Below are 17,910 nucleotides of genomic sequence, written 5' to 3' on the forward strand. Positions count from 1 at the left end.
ATATATATAAGGGGGCCCGAGTTCCCCACTCCGTAAGGACGTGAAAAGGTCTGGGCAGGCTAGGGGAGGGAGGGCCAGCTGGTCTTGTCATTGTAGGGGCTCTGTCCCCCAGGAGAGAGAAGGTGGTGGGTCCCAGCACCTCTAGGTTCTTGATCCTGATTTTGGAGTGAGGGAGGACCCCCCAGCTGCCCTTCGGTTATAGTCATCTCAGCCCCGCACGCCTGTCCTGGTAGGCCATGGGCTGGGGCCAGCTCTCAGAGTCCTGGGCAAGTCTCCCCGAGCCTCCAGCCCTCTGTCCCCTCAGAAGGCTTTTTTACGCCCATTGGAGACTGCCTTGTTACATGGCCTGCAGAGCATGGGATTCTAGACCTGGCCACTGACCAGTTGTGTGGCCCTGGCCAGGTCACAGTCGCTCTGAGCCTCAGCTGCCACCTCTGTAAAATGATTGTTGGGGGTGTGGGAAGACTTTTTTTGTGACTCTTGGGGGGTTCTTTAGTGGTGGCTGCTATGGGGTGGTGTGGTGGGAAGCACAGGGAGGGGGGTCATGATGCCAGGCTGGTCCTATCTGTACCTGCCTTGCAGGGTACCTTTGGAGAGTCACCATTCTGCCATGGGTCTCTACTCCCCACTAACCCCGTAGACCTGTTCTGTGGGAGTGGGGTGAGATGGGGCTGGTGGTGGCCCCAAGCAGTCAGGGTGCCCATTCCAGAGGCAAGGGAAGTTCATAAGTGCAGGGGCTGTGTTGCCTGAGGGTCAGGGAGAAGAAGCCATCCATCCCATTGTCTCTGTTAGTGTGAGGGTAGCCGCTGCCTCCTTTGTGAACTTGGATCACCGTGATTGTGAATAAAGGTGATTTCGTACCAGCCTGAGGGCTGTGCCGTGCAGTATGGAGGGCTGGGGAGGGAGGGAGGGCGGGCCAGTGTGTGTGTGGCGGGGCGGTGGTGATGGTGATGGAGGTGTGGAGGAAGAGGGCCCCTGTCCTGGTACGAGGGGAGACAGCGGGGGAGGGTGAGGTGGCTGGAGCATGGCCTGGGGCTTGTATTGCAGAGGCCAGAATGCCAGGTAAGCCTCGTTGTAAGCCGAAAGGGAGAAGCCACTGCCCCTCCGTGACTGCAGGTCTCTGGATCTGTCAAGAGCAGGAGCCACAGAAGTCCATGAAGCGCTCCTAAAGGCTGAGCCGGAGCTGAACCTGTGTGCAACCTTTGTGGAGCGGTGGCGCCACCTAGGGGCTAAAGGGAGGATGGCAGGGGCTGTGCTGAGCTCCCAAGAACAAGCCCAGACCTCTTGCCTCTGGCTCAGCTCAGCTGCGCTCCCACTGGTGGGTGCAGAGGCTTATGCCAAATGTGTGGCACAGCTAGTTAGAAAGGGAGGCCTCTGGCTAGGGACCTTTGGAAAAACTTCCTAAGTGGGCTGAATACATCTAGGTGGCTGTGAAAGCTGGAGTGCCAGAGGGGGTCCAGGCACGATGTGGGGACCGAGCTCATCTGGCAGCCTGAGCCTCCGAGGGGCATGGGACACTTGCCTTCCTGGCCTCTCTCCTGGGAGGATGCTCTGGCTGGCCAGCCTCTGCCTGGCCTTGAATGGCCATGGGCTACTTCCTACACCAGGACTGCTCAGCCCTGCTTACTGCAGTCCAGTAAAAGTAGGGGAGGGTCAGGGGCTCCAAGCGGAGGAGCCGTGGAGGCCCACTGGCTGTGGTCTTGGTGGCCCCAAGGTCTGTATCTCTAAAAGCCTGGGCCACTGGCCAGAAGGCCTTCCAAAGGTGGGGAAAGGGGTGGGGAGCTTGAGCACGCTTCTCACCAGCAAGGGTGGGAGCTTACATGTTTCCCCCTACCTTCCAGTGTCCTCAGAGGGCCTGAACCCTGAAGTTCGTGCCTCATTTGGGCGTAATGTGACTTTTGCCACTCAGCTGGATGTGTTTCCTGGTGGCAGGGAGAATCAGGAGGTGATTCTGTTCAGTTAAAAAGGCAAAAACTTTATTTAGTTTTGGGGGAAATACAAGATGCATGTAAACATAAAATACAAAACAAAACAACCCAAATCTTACAGTCTAGAAGCATGCCAAGACAGAATATTTTCTGCAGACCAAAGAGTCCCGTCAAAATGATAAAGGACACCTGGAAAGTGGCAGGTCAAGGGGCTGGGTCCCTTCCCCAAGGACACTGCATTTTTGTGATGAGAACAACTGAAAAAAAAAAAAAAAAACCCACTATTAAAAATATTAGAAACATGGAGACAGTTTAGCACCACCATTGAGCTTGGAAAGTTTTTAGCACTCAAACTGCACTGAATTCAATGTCCTTTTCTTCAATTTCTCTGCTGAGGGGAGAAAGGGGAATGACCTCCTTCAGCCCCACAGGTCCCACTAGGAGCTGGGAGGGGTTGTGTGGACACTGTGAGGAATGCCCCAAAGACATCCAGCTAGCTCACATACAGCCATGCAGTCCACAAACCCATGCTTCACAAACCTGTCACTCACACCTGCCTTGTTCAGAAGTCGCCTTCCTGCAGATTTCCTGTAAACTGACAGTGAAACCCTTTTCCCATCCTGTGTCCTGGATGTAAAGAAAACCTGTTACAGAGACAAGTTGCAGACCCAAGAATGGAGGCTCTGTTTACCTTTCTCTGAAATGCTCAAGAGCAGTATGTCTTGCTCACAGGCCACTAACACGATGACTGCATTGCACCCTGTCTTCTGAGTCACACCAGTGAGGCAGGCTCAGCAAACTGAAACACCATAAACATCGTTAGAGATACTCAAGAATTAACTGGCGTCAGCAGAAGAGCAAATGAGGTTGCCTTCCTCCCAGATAATGCTGGATGATGTCTGGACCCCAAAATTTCAGTCTGGGGATGGTGGGTCCCTACTACATGAACCATTCTGGTTACTGGTCTCTGGCTCAAGTAATTTGAGAGGCCAGTTCTGGATTGGACAAAGAGAGGTTTTCCAGGCAAAACCAGCCTGGAAACTAAGAGATGGAGGAATGTTCTCCAAATTCAAAGATTGGCTTGTTGCTGGCAACTTTGGCTTTCTACTAAGTAAATCAGTTACCGTAAAGAACATGCTTGTGGCAACCCAGCTTGTGGTCCAGCAACTAGCAGTTTCCTCTGGTCAGCTTCTTCCACAGCCAAATCTTGAGGCTTTCCCAGCCTATCCGGCTGGGCCCTTGGGTGTTGAATCACTAAGTTTCCTCCCTACTGGCTTGCTTCTTTCTGAAACACTCCAAATTCACTTCTTCCTTCTTTCTAATAAAGACAAAACTCCAGACTCCAAATCCTGACTCAACCTCCTCACTCTTTTCCCTTTCTGCCTAGCAGACATCCTCTTCTGGGAGTCGCCTTCCCGGGGAAAGGACGGAAAACCCCAGCCACCCAGTCTCTCACACAGTCATCTCGCCAACGTGCCTCTCACTCACTTCCAACGTGCTCGACCCATACTTTTGCTTTAAAACGATAATTCTTCCTTTCTCTTTCTTGCCTCCTGAGGTCCAGCCCATTAGCCAGGATGGAAATGGGAGCAAAGGAGGGAACTCCATCGCAGAGACCTCTTCTCTAAGGCCACCAGGTTCTGGGACGTAAGAGGAAGCTGATTGTCAAGTGCAAACTCAAGATTAGAAAGATAGGATTGGGGAGGGGGGGATCGCATGGTAAAACCAACTTTACATGCAGGTTGGGGTCGAGGCCCAGGAAGGCAAAGCCCTCTACCCAGTCTCTAAGCACCAACGTACGTGCCCAACTTCCGGCCTGAGGACCCAGCTGCACAGGACAAAATGGGGAGGGACTCTACCATCAGTGGGGCTGTGCTTCCCGAAATGAAGCTATAGGTCATGACCCTGTTCTGTCACTGGCTGTGACCACAGAACTGGAGAACCAGAGGCCACCCCGGCCAGAGATCATGATTTAGGCAAGAAGCTCAGTAATGTCACGGGGGAACCCTCCACATGACCCCATGAAGTGTTCAGTTGGGGCTGGCGGTCTAGATCAGGGCGTGATGTGCCCACACAGGCAAGTGACGCAGTTCTCACCCCGACCAGCCTGACCCACCCTCAGCCACACGAGAACTGAGGGCAAGCAGCTCTCAGGACACGGGGGTTCCCACAGCGGTGACACGCACAGCAGAGGCTGGGAGGCAGTCTGCTAGACACGTGTTTGCAGGTGGTGGCCCTGTCTGAACTCCTCAGCACTTCCACACCCAGCGGTGCCTCCTTTCCACATCTTCATTTTGGAGCCCGGGACAATGGCCTAGGCTGCTTCTGCTAGATCTGTTAATGCCAGTGTGAAGTTTCCAACTAAATACTTAATAAAATAATTACAAAAAAAAAAAAAAAAAAAAGACACATTGCACTCTCCAGCCAGAATTATGCGTGTGAATAACACACACACTTGCTGCCAGAAGCTGTGAGTCCCGTGGGGCCTGCCCAATGCCAAGGACTTGTTCAATGGAGACAGCTTGCCCAGTATCTCTTTCCTCTAACCCCATGTTATTTAGTTCAAGTGGGAAATGACCAACACTCACACATATGCACTCTCATGTGCGCGCACACACACACCACATACACAATGCACTTACTCAACAACACACAGCCCTCAAAAAAGTGAGGGAATCTTAATTCTTTAGCAATGTGGATGATTCTCTTTCCAGAGAGCACTGCAATTGAGTGTCTCGAAAACTGGACCTATAGACGTATCCACTCTAAGGAGACACACCCACCCATGGGGGCACAGTCCCACTCTGGGCACCAGATCCATATTTGTACAGAAATTCATCAAATGGGTTGGAGCAGCAAGTGTACAGTACTGGAGGGGGAAGGGAAGAGCCAGCGAGGTTGCACCTGTCACCCTGAGGGGTAGAGCTCCCAGGGCTTGGACCCAGAGACTTCCCATCTTGCCCTCTCTACCGGCACCTGGGTAGGAGGTGGCAGCTTGGTACCTGTTGAGGGAAGTTCTGTCCTCAGTGACCTCGACAGGCTTCTCCAACACGTTTTTTTGAGATCTTCTGGGGACTGTTGGGGTGTTGAGCAGAGGCAGGATCATGCCTCGCTCGGGCTGAAGTCATTGAGATGAATGGGTGGCCCCGGCTCAGCGCCAGGCCCAGCTGCAGGCTTGTGGGAACTGGTGTCACTGGAGGATGCTGGGCTCAAGGCACCCACATACCCCCCTGAAGGATTTGGTTACATTGAGGGTTCCTGCTCATAAACTGAACTTGAGGTTACATAGTTTTAGAAAGACTCAAACATACATCAAAAGGATCATGGCCCAAACATCAAGAGATTGGGGTGAGAGAGGGCTGCTGAGGGTGATTTTTAGGACAGGTCTTTCTGAGCAGCTGACTGAAAAAGAACGGAAATGAAAACAAGGAGCGGTTCCTGGAGGTCCTTGCTGTGTGCCAAGGGATGGGGCCCTGGGAGGCTGAGCGCCCCATGCCACTTCCCTGAATCCCTTTCTTCTGGGTGGACAACACCCAGCAGAAGGGGCTGCCCTCTGGCAGAGACCCCTGCCATCTTGCCAGGGAAGGGGGAGGGGGAGGAGGGATTAAAAATATACCAATACCCAGGTCACCTGTCGGCTTCACTGCTGACTCCTTCCAAGAGCCCCACCTCCCCCAGCAACACATGGGGCTGCTGGCCCTCCCCGCCACTGTCCTACAAGCCCTGGCATCCCTCTTGATAATATTGCACTTTTCCTGTCTCTCAGATTGTTTTCATTTTCGATTGAGAATGCAAAGTATTTGGAGGGGGAGGGGAAGTGAGTAACCTTATAGAAATTATATATTAGTTAAATACAAAAAAACAGGAAAAGTAGGGGTTACTTTTTTTTTTTCCCTTAAAAACAAAAAACTACCAAACCAAGGTCTAAACTTAAATAGTTCTACATCTATTCTGCAAATACTAGTAATATGAAAATAATGCTTGACCGAAATTCCCTTGTCTTTTTTTTTTTTTTCCCTTAGATGATAAAAGTAGTAACATGCCTTGCTGAGGAAAGCAATGGATATAAATGCCTGTAAAATATGCTGCTCTAACATCTGAAAGTGATTAAAATGACTCTATATAATGCCTTCGTCAAGATGGAGAACAGTGGAGGAAGAAAGAGGGGCCTATGGGGCCAGGCTTGAGGGTGGAGGAGGCCGAGGGTTGGCGAGGGGACCAGGTCACAGCTGGCACACCTGCAGTTCAGGTTGCCCCTTTCAGCTCCCTCTTGCTGCCCTTGGGGTCCCTTGGCCTAGTGGGAATAGCATGACGGGAATAGCCAGAGACCCCAGCCAGGTCCCTGTTACAAAGTGGGAGAGAGATGAAGACATCTTTTTCCCTTGTAATAAAGTCTTTAAACTGAAAGAAAAAAAGCACCAAAGGATGCATCTTCAGGCATTATATAAACCTCAATAATGACCTCAGAAGGGCTCATTATGATTAAAGTTGCAGTATACAGCAATACAACATTATTTCACATTTTCAATCACAACTAATGGAAAACTAGGTTTGGACACTGCTGAGATTTTTTTTTTTCCTTTTTTAATCCGATCTGGTTTTCCTCCAGATGGGTCAGAGCCCCAGGCCCCTTCCCTCCTCTACCTGCTGCCAGCAGTACCCTCCAACATCACAAAGCAGCTCAGTAGCTCTAGGGAAATGCCCTCTTGGCCCTGGGCAGGGCTAGGAGTCCAGGGGCGCAAGCCCTGGGATCCCCTGGCCATGACTGAGAGGGACTGGCATGCACCCTTCTTGTTTCAAGTATTAATATTCTCTTTGGGTTTGCAGGGTTTGTGCTGTGCTGTGAGTCGGGGTTATGGCGAGGGGCAAGGGGTGAAGATGGGGCATGGCAATCCCTGTTTGCTGCCCAAATCTACATGCTGTCACTAGGTGGCAGCATTCTCCACTTTTCCTGGATGCCTGAGCAAGCCCCAGCCATCCTTAGGGCTGGATGTCACAATGTAAACATGATGACCACACTATAAACTCTAACGGGGGTGGGAAGGTCTGCCGTTAACTAACTGTGTGATTTGGGGAAAGCTAATTCCTGTCTTTGGGCTGCAGTTAACAGGAGGGTATGGCATGAAGTGATCCTGAAGGTCACTTACAATGACTCTTATCACCTAAGAGCACTGGAGATTAAGGAGACGGGGTCCTTGGCAGGGCTGGGAGAGCCCCCGAGGGCAGTACAGTGGAAGAGGAAGGGCAGGGAAAGGCAGGCTCTAGGGAGCACTGTGGTCCAGTCCAACTGAGATGCTCTGTGCTTGGCAGATGGTTCTGCACTCCTTCCTTCCTGGCCTGGCTGGCATTGAACTGGCTCAGTGCAGACATTGAGGAGTGAAGCCGCTTGAGCCCTCCCCCTGGAAGATAGCTACGTGGAAGGTCCTTTAACCCGACAGTCACTCTACTTTTAAATTTTATTTTAAATAATCATAAATTACTTTTTTTCTTTTAATAAATATGTGCTGCTTAAAAATGAGAAAAGTATATACTGCATCTTTAAGTAATGCACTTTGCTCTCTGGGTTTCTTTCCATTCCACCTTATTAAAGTGCATTAATTAAAAAATAATGAACCACTTCTTTATCATTATTGTTCAAATAAGTCCAAATAATATTAATATAAAGACACTACAATACTACCATTAGTACTGCAATCTAGCAGATAACTCAACATCCTGCTCTATTTAATACTGTCCAGCAGAAGAAAATAACTAATTTTAATTTTAAACAAACAAAAGGAAGCAAAATCTCACCACGGCCCTTTCAACAAAGAACGGGAGCAGTTTGCTAGAGCTGCCAGGCATCAGTGTATGGTGGGGGGGGGGGGGAGGGGGGCGGCTGGGGGCTGAGGGCACGAGGCACAGGTCCCGTGCTGTTTTTTCCAGCAACATACACTGCCTGGGTGGGGAGCAGGGGTGGAGGGAGGGCCTTTGGGAGGGCCTTTCCTCCTCGGTCCAGGATCTGGCAGCTAAATCAGTGGCTGTGAAGCCTGATTTGTCCACAATCAAAGGCACGTGTGGAAATCTACTCCCAGCAAAGAGTGAGTCCTCAGGGAAGCCAGTGTGGCCTCTGAAACAGAGTTGAGAGGGACTTCACGTTCTCCCTTCTCGCTTCACAGGGGCGCTGCCCCTGGTTGGCTCTGGGCCCAGGGATCTTCATCTTCTCGGACGTTGCTTGCAGGCCACAGGATGGCTGGTGGTGTCTGCCCAGCGGGGTCCCCTCAGCCCAGGGTGGGGTGACCGAGGCTTCTCCACTGCCTACACGTGAGGCTTTGGGCCCTGCCCGGGCTGGAGAATGTACGCTGTTCCTCTCCTGGACGCCATCCTCCTCCCTGGGGAGGGTCCTGCCCTGCCGAGGTGGTGCAAGAAACGAGAGCGCAGCATCTCTGCTTTGCCACGTCTGGGGCTGGGGCTTCTCCCGCCTGAAATCCCTCTGGCCAGCGCCAGTGCTGTCCACACAGTGGAAACCAAATGAAGCGACTTCGGCTTGTGGAGAGGAAGAATGCAAAACACAAACCCAACCAACCTCCCCACAAGAGTACGACAGAAATGCCACCTTCTCCCCATCCCATCCCGTGAGGCTAACTGCCCTTGGGCCCCCAAACAACCCCTAAAATCAGACCAAAAACCCAAGGCCTGACACAGAAACCCCAAAGCAATACGCTTCTCCCAAAACATGCAAAGAAACTGCCCACCCAGAAAAACCCAAAAGAAAGTCTGTGCAGGCTGACGAGACCGACGGCTCCACCCGCCTTCTCTGTAAGCTCTGGAGCTGGTGGTCCTCCACGGCATGCCCTGGGCAGGTGGGCACTCTTCCCAAGGCCAGCGGCAGTGACGGCTAAGAAAGGGGATCCTTGCTGGCACCTGGGCAACTGCCTTTTCTTCCGCAGACACGGATGGAGGCCCGGCCCAGGGACAGCCTGAGCTCACAAGAGATGTCTCCAAGCCCCAAGGCCAGTGGTGTCTCCTACCACACCCACCCGTGGCGGGTGGTGGTCCCTGGGAAACCAGGATAATTCACAAATAAAGGTTAGGACGATGCAAGGGCTACTCCGGAGGCCAAGTTAACAGCCACTGAAATCAGGCTAGGCAGGGGCAGGGCACGTGAGGCCCCTACAACCATATCTTTTCCAGATTGGCAGCCAAGGCACAAATTGGGGTTTCCCACACGGCCTGTCCCAAATGGCGCCGAGTCCATCAGCAAAGTCCCCAAGGTGCACACTTGAGGCTCAGCTTTCTCGCCTCTGATCCCAGGCCCAGGGTACTCCTGCCCATTCCCTTTCCCTGCTCAATGTGGGTCCCCACCAGACCCCACCTTCCAGCTGGGGTCTTTGAGGTCACACATTCTGCAGGTTTCTCTTGTTCTCCCCACCCCCTCCCATTTCCCCTTTCCCTTTTGTCTTATTCTCGCTCACCCGCACTAAGGCTGGAAGGACCCACGCCCCCCAACTAGTTCTTTTTCTCCAGGTAGTTGGAGGGCACCCAGCCTTTGAAGGGCTTCACTCCGTCCAGGATCTGACAGTACCACCAGCCGTTGGGGTTCCTCTCCAGGACCTCCATGGACACGCCCTCCTGGAAGCCCGCCGTCTCGTCGTCCCCCTCATAGTCTGCGATGGAGACGTACACATCTTTGAGGTTGTTGTGGATGAACTGGGACTTCTCAATGGGCTTGGGGCGCACGGGGGACACGGGGATGCCATTGCGCTGAGTGGGCAGCAGGGGGGGCTCCGAGCCCTGGCTGGCAGCGCGTTCAGCCAAGCGGCCCTTGGCCTCTGCGGCTGCCGAGCGGGCGGCGCTGAAGGAGGAGTTCCGGCGGACGCCTCGGAGGCTGTCGGTGGCCGTGAGCGACTCGTTCCTCCTCAGGGCGCAGGACAGGTTGCTGTCCTTGGGTGGCGGGGACACGAACACCGACTGGGGCCTGACGGCCACCTGCCGCACGCCGTTCCTCATCTTCACCGCCCCGGCGCCCGAGGTCTTGCCGAAGCCCCCGGGCGGCTTGGAGGGGATGGGCGGCGTGGCCCTCTTGCTCTGGTTGACGGTGTTGAGCGCTTGGACGCGCTTCTCGATCTTTTCCAGGCTGTCGGACTTGCCCTCGTTCTGCTTGCTCTTGGGCGCCACTGTGTCTGTCTCTTTGCCAGGCGGGTCGGATGGCTCGTTCTCGCCGAGCACCAGATAGTGGGAGGGGGCCCAGCCCTCCAGCTCCCCAAACCTCACGTACCACCAGCCGCTTTCTAGCTTTTCAAGCACCTGTACCTCCACGCCCGCGGGGAAGCTGATCTCCGAGTCCTGGACCTTCTGGTAGGCACTGCATGTTGTATAGGAGGTGGCCTGCCCTTCCCGCCCCTTCTTGGTGGGACAGGGGGGTGTGGCGGCAGGGAGGGTGATGAGGCCCTCCGAGCCTCTCCTGGAGCCCTCGTTGGGACCCTCGAAGGCCGTCTGGGGGGGAAGCTCGGAATCCTCGCTCTTGGAGCCCTTGAGGCCACCCCGGAGCTGACCGGTGGGCCTCAGCTGGCGCCGTAAAGTGCTGATGTCCATCTTCTCTTGACTCTGGGACTCTGCGCGGTTCAGGAACGGCTTGGGCCGAACCGACGGCTTGGCCCGGGCACAAGAGGTCAGCCCAACCTTTGGGTCGGCATCCTTCTTCGCCCCGACCTTGGGAGTGCCACGGATGCCTGCGTCCGAGGCGGAACGGGGTTTCAGGTCCCCGCTGTTCTTGGATAAGGATGAGGAGGAAGAGGAGGAAGAGGAGGAGCAAGTGGTGTTGATGGTGATGGACGAGGAAAAGGAGGCCGAGGAGTGGTTCTTTCCCAGTTCTGCCTGGGCGTTCTTCTCCGCCTTGAGCTTCAGAAGCGAGGATGATTTGGGGGAGTCCGATCTGGGGGAATTTTTCCTGGCAAGGGACAGCGGGGAGCCCCCTGGGGAGTCGCTGTCTCGGGAGGAGCGTCTGGCCGATAGGCCGTCCTCTACACACGGCCGGAAGCCCTCGTTCTCGTAGATGGTCTCCTCCTCCAGGGCCACGTCCTCTGTGGATCCACCCACCTTGAAGCGGGCGCGCTGCAGCGAGGAGGCGGGCGAGGGCCTGCGGGGCTGGGTGGGCCGCCGGTCCCCCGAGCCACCGTCCTCCGTGGGCTCTTCGCTCAACTCCGGCTCTGAGTCGAAGCCAAAGGCAGGGATGTCGTACTCGGGCTCCTCGTACTTGAGCCTCAGAGGGGAGTCCTGGCTCTCGCCGGGGCCGGCTGGACCCTCGTCGGCCTCCTTGGGCTTGCTGGGCGGCGCCGGCGGGGGGACCTTGGGCCGCGTCAGAGTGCTCGTGCGGCGGCTCAGGTTGGGCTTCTTGCGCTTATCAATGTAGGACGCGGGGGCCCAGCCCTCCTTCTCACCAATCTGCACGTACCACCAGCCACCCGAGTTCTTGTCGATGACCTGGGGGAAGGGGTAGACAGGCCAGTGAGCTGGGGTACTCGCTAGGGCCCGACCGTGTGCTGGGCTGGGACCTGACACTAGGCTCTAGAGGACAGTATCTCCACTTCGTGGATGAGCTAATACCACCAACTAAGTGGCGCAGGACCCAACGCAGGAAGTGATGGGGTGGCATTCAAACCCAGGTCTCTGTCATCTCCAGGGTGGGGGACTCCCTCTCTCCAAGGCTCCCTCCCCTGTTCTTCCAAGTCTCCGTCAACACCCTGGTGGAGCTGGCCTCCTGCACAGACCCTCACTCCTCTTCCTGCTGAGCTACTATAGGTGCCCTGTTCTTGGTCCCTACAAAACCCCACCTGCCAGGGACCCATCTGTACAGAAGACTCCCTCTCCACCACTCCCATCCTCCAATCACCCGTGCATTGCTGGCCCTCCCTCAGAGTCCCTGGAAAGGGTCTCTCAGGGCAGAAGAGAACAGGAGGGTGCAGGTGAGCGGAACTCAGAGGTAAAGCTTGAGACCAGATCTCCCTGGTTTCCCCACTGCCCACGGTCATTTCACTCCACTGAAATCCCACCACTGAGGACATCTCTTTGAGCTGGTTTCCCATGGGAAGGCTGGGGCTCTCGGTCATTCCCACGTGAGTATAAACTCACTCAAGAAGCTTGTTTCTAAACTGCTACTTGAGACCGGAGAAAGGCCAGGAGTGTGCTTGCCGGCTGTGCCGAGGGCTTTCCACATGTGCAGGCTCCGCACTCCAGGATACAGGGGCCAGCTGCACTCATTTTCTACATGGGCATTGAGCATCCCAGGATCTGGGTCGTGGAACCAACCCCCCACGGATCCTGAGGGACAAGTGTAATTTTGAACTATGGAATACTCCTGGAGGAAGAGTTCCAGGGAGAAGGAGGGAGGCTTGAGAACCTTGGCTCTAGGGGAAGAGGGGCAAGGGAGGAAGGAGGAGAGTCCTTCTGAAGCCAGCTCTTGGCAAACCCTGCCCTGTCTTGGGTCCTACATTTCATCCCTCACTCTGCCCGCTCCACACTCAAAATGCCTGCTTGTGTAGATCCTAAGAATGTCAGTTCTCTTACACTATGAACTTTGTAGGCTCTTCTGGAAGCATAGGCACCACTTGAGAGGATGATTTCTCTTGGAAATTTAGTTCTAAGTTCTAGGCATGTGATTTAAAGCATCCACTTTGGGGATATCACCTCCTCAATAGGTAGAGACTGCCCAATTACTCTTCTGATGGTTTTACAGGAAGTACTGGATTTAACTCCATTACTACACAGAGCCACCCAAGAGAAATGACGGAGTCACGGATCTTCTCTGGCCCCTGGAATGCCACGTGGAGTGCTGGCCACAGCAGGGTCTCATAAATGCTAGGAGATGGGTTGGGAGGGAGCAGGAAAGGGTCTATGACCCATTCGTAGAGAGAACTCATCAAAACCTGGGGGAATAAATGCTAGAAGATGGACTGGGAGGCAGTAGGACAGGCCCTATGACCCATCTGCAGAGAGAACTCATTAAAGCCTGGGGGAGAAGCTTAAATCAAAGCTGTGGTGTGGACATGGTCAGAAGAGGGGTCCTCAGTATCTTACTCCAGTTGCCTGCTCCACAGTCTCCCAGCAGCAGCACTTCCTAATGTAGGTCTTGTGGAACCCTGGCCCCCAGGTGCTCCTGGGCGAGGAAGCTAGGCGATCCAGTCTATTCCAGTTCCCTCTTAGAGACACACACAGTGACACCCCCATAGCTAGGTTCTGAGAAGTTCTGCAATTAACGCTTCAAAGCTGGCTGAGTTTTGTTTACCTCACTCTCCTCCAAAATCATTCGACTCCAGAAGCCCTTTGTTTCAAGGCGCCTCCGTCACAGGCTCCTGTGATGAGCTTTGGGAAATGCTGGTGTGAGGGGAGCTGGGTGGAGACATGAGCCGTGGGTTCTAGTCCTGGCTGTGACATAGGCTTTAGGTGAATTTTTAGCCTTGTGGGTCCTGTTTCTGCACCTTTCCTGCCCACCCCTCAGGAATGTTGCCCCCCCTGCCCCCCACCGCCAGACATAAACGGGAAACATGGGAAGTCTCTGACCAGCATGAGTTATAACACTTAGCCTCATGGCCCAAAGCTCACCTCTGCCTTCTGTCCACCTCGAAAGCTGATCCCATCAGAAATGCACGACTGGAATTCAGCAATCGTGTAGTACTCCACCTCAACAGAAGGCGGCTCTGGCGGCTTTGGCAGCTGGAATCCCTGAGGCAGAGAAGGGCTCAGTGAGCAAGACCCACCTGATCAGGATGGTAACAGAGGTGAGTGTGGCACTTGCAGCAGCTGGACAGCAGCTGACCTGAAGATTGTCAATCACCTGCGTCCCAGGGTGTCCCCCTAAGAGACCATTCTCCTGTCCAGGCTCTCTAAGAATACCCAGGATTCACTTGCAACTTGTCGGATCTATGAAAATGACCCTCTAGTAAATATCCACTCATATCTTTGGAATCCAGTTTTCAGGTCCCAAAGCGAACATTAAAAAACAGAGACACCGTTGTAACAAAGCCCTACACACTGCCCCCTGGGAGATGAAAGTTACGTCCTCGAGTCTCAGGTGAAGGTCCACTGGGTGACACCTTGCTACAGAGGTGTGCGGTGGATGTAAGGGACTGTGGGGTTGGTGAGAGAGCCCTTGGTTGGTCATCATGATGATGTCAAATGGTCAGGCAAGCATGGAATAAAGCTCAGGATCATTTGCTCTGGGGTGGGGTGATCATGCTGTGCAGCCTAAATGCTTCCTAGATGCAGGCATGTTGATACCTAACTGACATGCAGAGAAATTTAGAATGTGGCCACAGCCCATGACCTGTGAGCCTCAATCATTCGTTTTACAAATGCTTGTTTTGTGTCTACTGGGTGTCAGACTCTGGTCCAAGGCACCAGGCAACCAAGAATGAACTAGGAGGACAACCCTCTTGACCTTGTGGAGGGGACATTCCAGCTTTGGCTGGTCTCTACTGTGACGAACGAGGACCTGGTGTCTCCCTATCACTTCCAGTATGTCCTGGGATCGTACAAAGAGGTTAAAATAAAAAATAAAAAAGGTACATGTATTTGGGAGGCTAGTGTTGGGGAAGCAGCTTTTGAGGACGACCTCAAATGACCCTGCCTTGCAGACGGATACATGTGGGCTCCAAACCCAGGTTCATCAGCTGTGTGACCCTGAGAAAGGCCCTTGACCTCTCTGAGCCTCAGTTTCCTCATCTGTAAACTGGAACTAATAACAGCCTCAGGAGAGAACGAAAATAACTTCTGGTCTAGCCAGGGGCACAGGAAACGCTCTATAAATACAAGCCAAAGCTGAACACCATCCTATTCCTCTTAACCTGCCTCATCCTTCAAGGCTCAGCATGTTCTATTCTTACCAGTCACTGAGGAACTGTCTCAGGTCAGAGTGAGTGAAGGGTCGGGAGGATGGTTTTGAGGGATTGGATATGATCTGGTCAACTTTCCCTGCCCTGGTGCCTGGCCCTGCCATTGTGAGCATGTGCATATGTGGCTCTGGTCCCAGCCCAGCCTGACCCCCAGGCCAGTGGGAGTTAGCCAGACCTCGCTGGAAAGAGCAGCTCTGCCTCCATGGGCCCTGCTTTTGGTAGGTGTGGAAGGAATTACCCCATTCTTGCCAAAATCAAGTCTGCCTGAAAATAATCAGTGGGGCTGACAGAGATGGGAGAAGGGGCGAACGCACAGCGCAGTTGTGTCAAGTGCGGGGGTGGGGGTGGGGGGAAACAAGACAGAAGGTCTACTGGGGCTGGTGGCCAGGCCAGCATAGTCCCATCTCCAGGGCCCACACCTTCAAGGTCCTGTTTACAGAAGGGCCACCATTCCAGCGACTGCCGCTGCCCCCCTCCCCGGGGCGGAGGTCACTGATCACAGTAAACCTTGCTGCTAAGCCCGTACGTGACCGTGGAAGCCTTGTCCCCACACAGCACACAGAGCTGACAGACGACGTGGAAAGCTGATGACCAGCCTTCTACACACACCATCTCATCCCACCCTCATAACAGCCCCAGGAGATGAGTGGCATGGTTCCCCTCTCTTATAAATAAGGAAACTGAGGCCCGTGGAGGGTGAACAACCTGCCCAGGGGCTCACTGCTTCTAAATATCAGAAGTGGAGCATGAATCCATGCCTGGCAGACCCAAAACCCCACTCTTTCCACTGCATCCCACTGCCGTGGATGACATTTTTCAGTTCTAGGGCTCTCTCTGCCTGCCACCTCTCACCCCAAGCCCCAGCACCCTGAGAGCATATTGGCCTCCCTGACAGTCTGGGTGCCAGGAAATCCCACCCACAGACTCCATGGACCCCGGCAGTGCTGAGCCTCTTGGAGCTTCAGCCTATACCAGTCCCTGCCATTTGCTACCCTCTTGCTGAGGGTACGCACTGATCTATCCTCTGCCCTCCCAGGCTCTGGCCTCCATCGCATCCGTCGGGCACTTCCAAGCAAGGAAGGCAAAGCTGAAAGGCTTCCAGACTCGCATGGAGAGCAGCCCTATTTCCAGCCTCTGGCAATGCCCTGGCTGGACACTCTCGCCAGCCAGTCTAAATGTTTATGTCTGCCAGTGCCGTGGCCGGGGTGGATTTATTTAGCTTTGGAGTGCAGTGCCTTTTCGATTAAAAACTGTCCAGCTAGGCCCCAGGAAGGCTGGGATCCCCTGGCTTTCCTCCCTGCCCCCAACCCCACGGAGCTGGAAGCCCTAGCATGGCCCTGGGAAAGCTCTGGACCAATAGGCTCTGCATGGAGACAGTCAACTACTGGAGGCTACAAGAGTGCACCCAGAAAGGGAACAAGGAAGACAACTGCGCACACATACCAGGCTGGACTCTCTGCGAGGGGGAGGCCTTGTCCTCAGGTTCGGGGAGCCTAGAAGAGGAAACAGGGCTTCAAAAATCCAAGCCAGACAACAGTGCCTTCCCTGCCTTCTCTGGGCATGACCTCCTGATCCTGGAAGTCCCTGCTTTTGTCCCGCGTTTATGGGGAACCTGTGCTCTTGGTCACCACAGACAGCACAGTTGGGCTTTTTCTGTGGGAAGTCAGATCTTTAAGCTTCCTTAGCTGTGTTTCAAGGGGATACATGAATTCTCTAAAATGATGCACACATTTCAAAATGTACGGACACAGGGGCATTTTTTCCAGGGGAAAGGGTAGATGGCATGATCAGATTTTCAAAGTTAGGAGAAGAAACCATGTCTATCTACCAAATCCTTGGAAGTTAGCACAGTGCCAGGTAAGAGGAAATGCCCCCAAAACCCTTCCCAAGTGACTGCTCAGAAGGTTTCAGGCATAGAACTAATTTAAATAAGTTCAGAACTAAACTGAAAAACAGCTTTCCTCCAGATTTTAAGAATGGCTGGAAACAAACAGAAGCTGACCTCATAATATAGAACAGTTTAACCCTCAACCACAGGCATCCCAGCCCCAGAGATGCCAGAGATTTGGAGGGGCCAGAAGCTGGGTTTCTCTTGCATGAAAGGAGGAGATTCCGGAAGAACACTGCTTGAAAGAGCTTGTGGAAGGAGGTACTCCCTTTAAGTGTCTCAGATTTCCGGTAGCTAGAGGAAGGCAACAGGGAAGAAGGGGTAAGGCTCAACACGATGCTCTATCAGCTCTTATTCACAGAGCAGGCTTGTGTTGAGGGCCCCATTTCACAGTTGGAAGGAACTGACTTGTCCACATGTGATTAGCACAAGACAAGCTGGCACAGAGAGCCTGGGGTCAGGGGAGAATAATCTGGGGGTCATGCACACTTGCCTTGGGCTTGCCCTACACCTCATGCCCCTTCTCTAAAGAGTGATGCGGCGAGGACCCGGGGGTCTGAGAGGCTCTTACTGATCTGGGCCCTCTGAGGGGCAATCCTGGCCACGGCTGGGGAGCCCTGGGCCAGCTTGGAGACGGTCCTCTCGGGGATGCCCAGCGCGCTGCCATTGGAGGCATTGCAGAGGATGGGCAGGCTGATCTCCTTCTTGGTGATGGGGGGCTCCGGGCCCTCGCCTTCAGCCGGGGGGGCCTCCTTGTCCCCGGACGCCTTCTTGTTCAGCAAGTTGCTGATCTCCATGATGTTCCCAATGATCTCCACCGGGCCTGCCAGATTCTTCTTCCGTGCTGGCAGCTCGTCCTTGGCTTTCTTCAGGTAGGATGCTGGCGCCCAGCCCTCTTTGCCCAGGTATCTGCAGGGAGGAGAGGGACCTGGCATCATGGAGGCACCCTGGCCAGGCCTCAGGCTCCATCTGGCCTTGCCTGGCTGAGCTTTCTCTACCACACCTGCAAGACACTTGGCAAAGTCACTACTCTGGAGAGAACTGAACAAGGGCCAGTGGAAAGACACCTGGAACACCACTTCTTCCTCTCTCTCTCCTAGTTCTTTGCCTGATCCCTCTTGGTGTGGGCCCTCATGGTCTGCAAAGTCAGGCAAACATGGGACCTTGACATGAGAAGGTTCTTCAGATTTTGGGTTGCCTAAAAGGTAGATTTTACAATGACCTG

General features: G+C 54.0%; 1 protein-coding gene across 3 annotated transcripts in view; it reads right to left on the bottom strand.

Annotated features, from left to right (window-relative positions):
• Positions 1 to 1,949: 1,949 nt before the first annotated feature.
• Positions 1,950 to 17,910, bottom strand: part of SH3PXD2A (SH3 and PX domains 2A) — a 248,330-nt gene continuing 232,369 nt past the window's right edge. For all 3 annotated transcript variants that reach the window (XM_065923260.1, XM_065923258.1, XM_065923259.1), the window contains 5 exons: positions 17,257 to 17,594; positions 16,241 to 16,290; positions 13,509 to 13,628; positions 9,383 to 11,390; positions 1,950 to 2,185 (listed from right to left, as the gene is read on the bottom strand). In XM_065923260.1, the coding sequence (XP_065779332.1) occupies positions 9,417 to 11,390; positions 13,509 to 13,628; positions 16,241 to 16,290; positions 17,257 to 17,594 (2,482 nt within the window). In that variant the 3' untranslated portion in view covers positions 1,950 to 2,185; positions 9,383 to 9,416. The remainder of the gene's footprint in view (positions 2,186 to 9,382; positions 11,391 to 13,508; positions 13,629 to 16,240; positions 16,291 to 17,256; positions 17,595 to 17,910) is intronic.

The sequence above is a fragment of the Muntiacus reevesi genome, chromosome 2 (genome assembly GCF_963930625.1).
Source record: "Muntiacus reevesi chromosome 2, mMunRee1.1, whole genome shotgun sequence".
Taxonomy (NCBI): domain Eukaryota; kingdom Metazoa; phylum Chordata; class Mammalia; order Artiodactyla; family Cervidae; genus Muntiacus; species Muntiacus reevesi.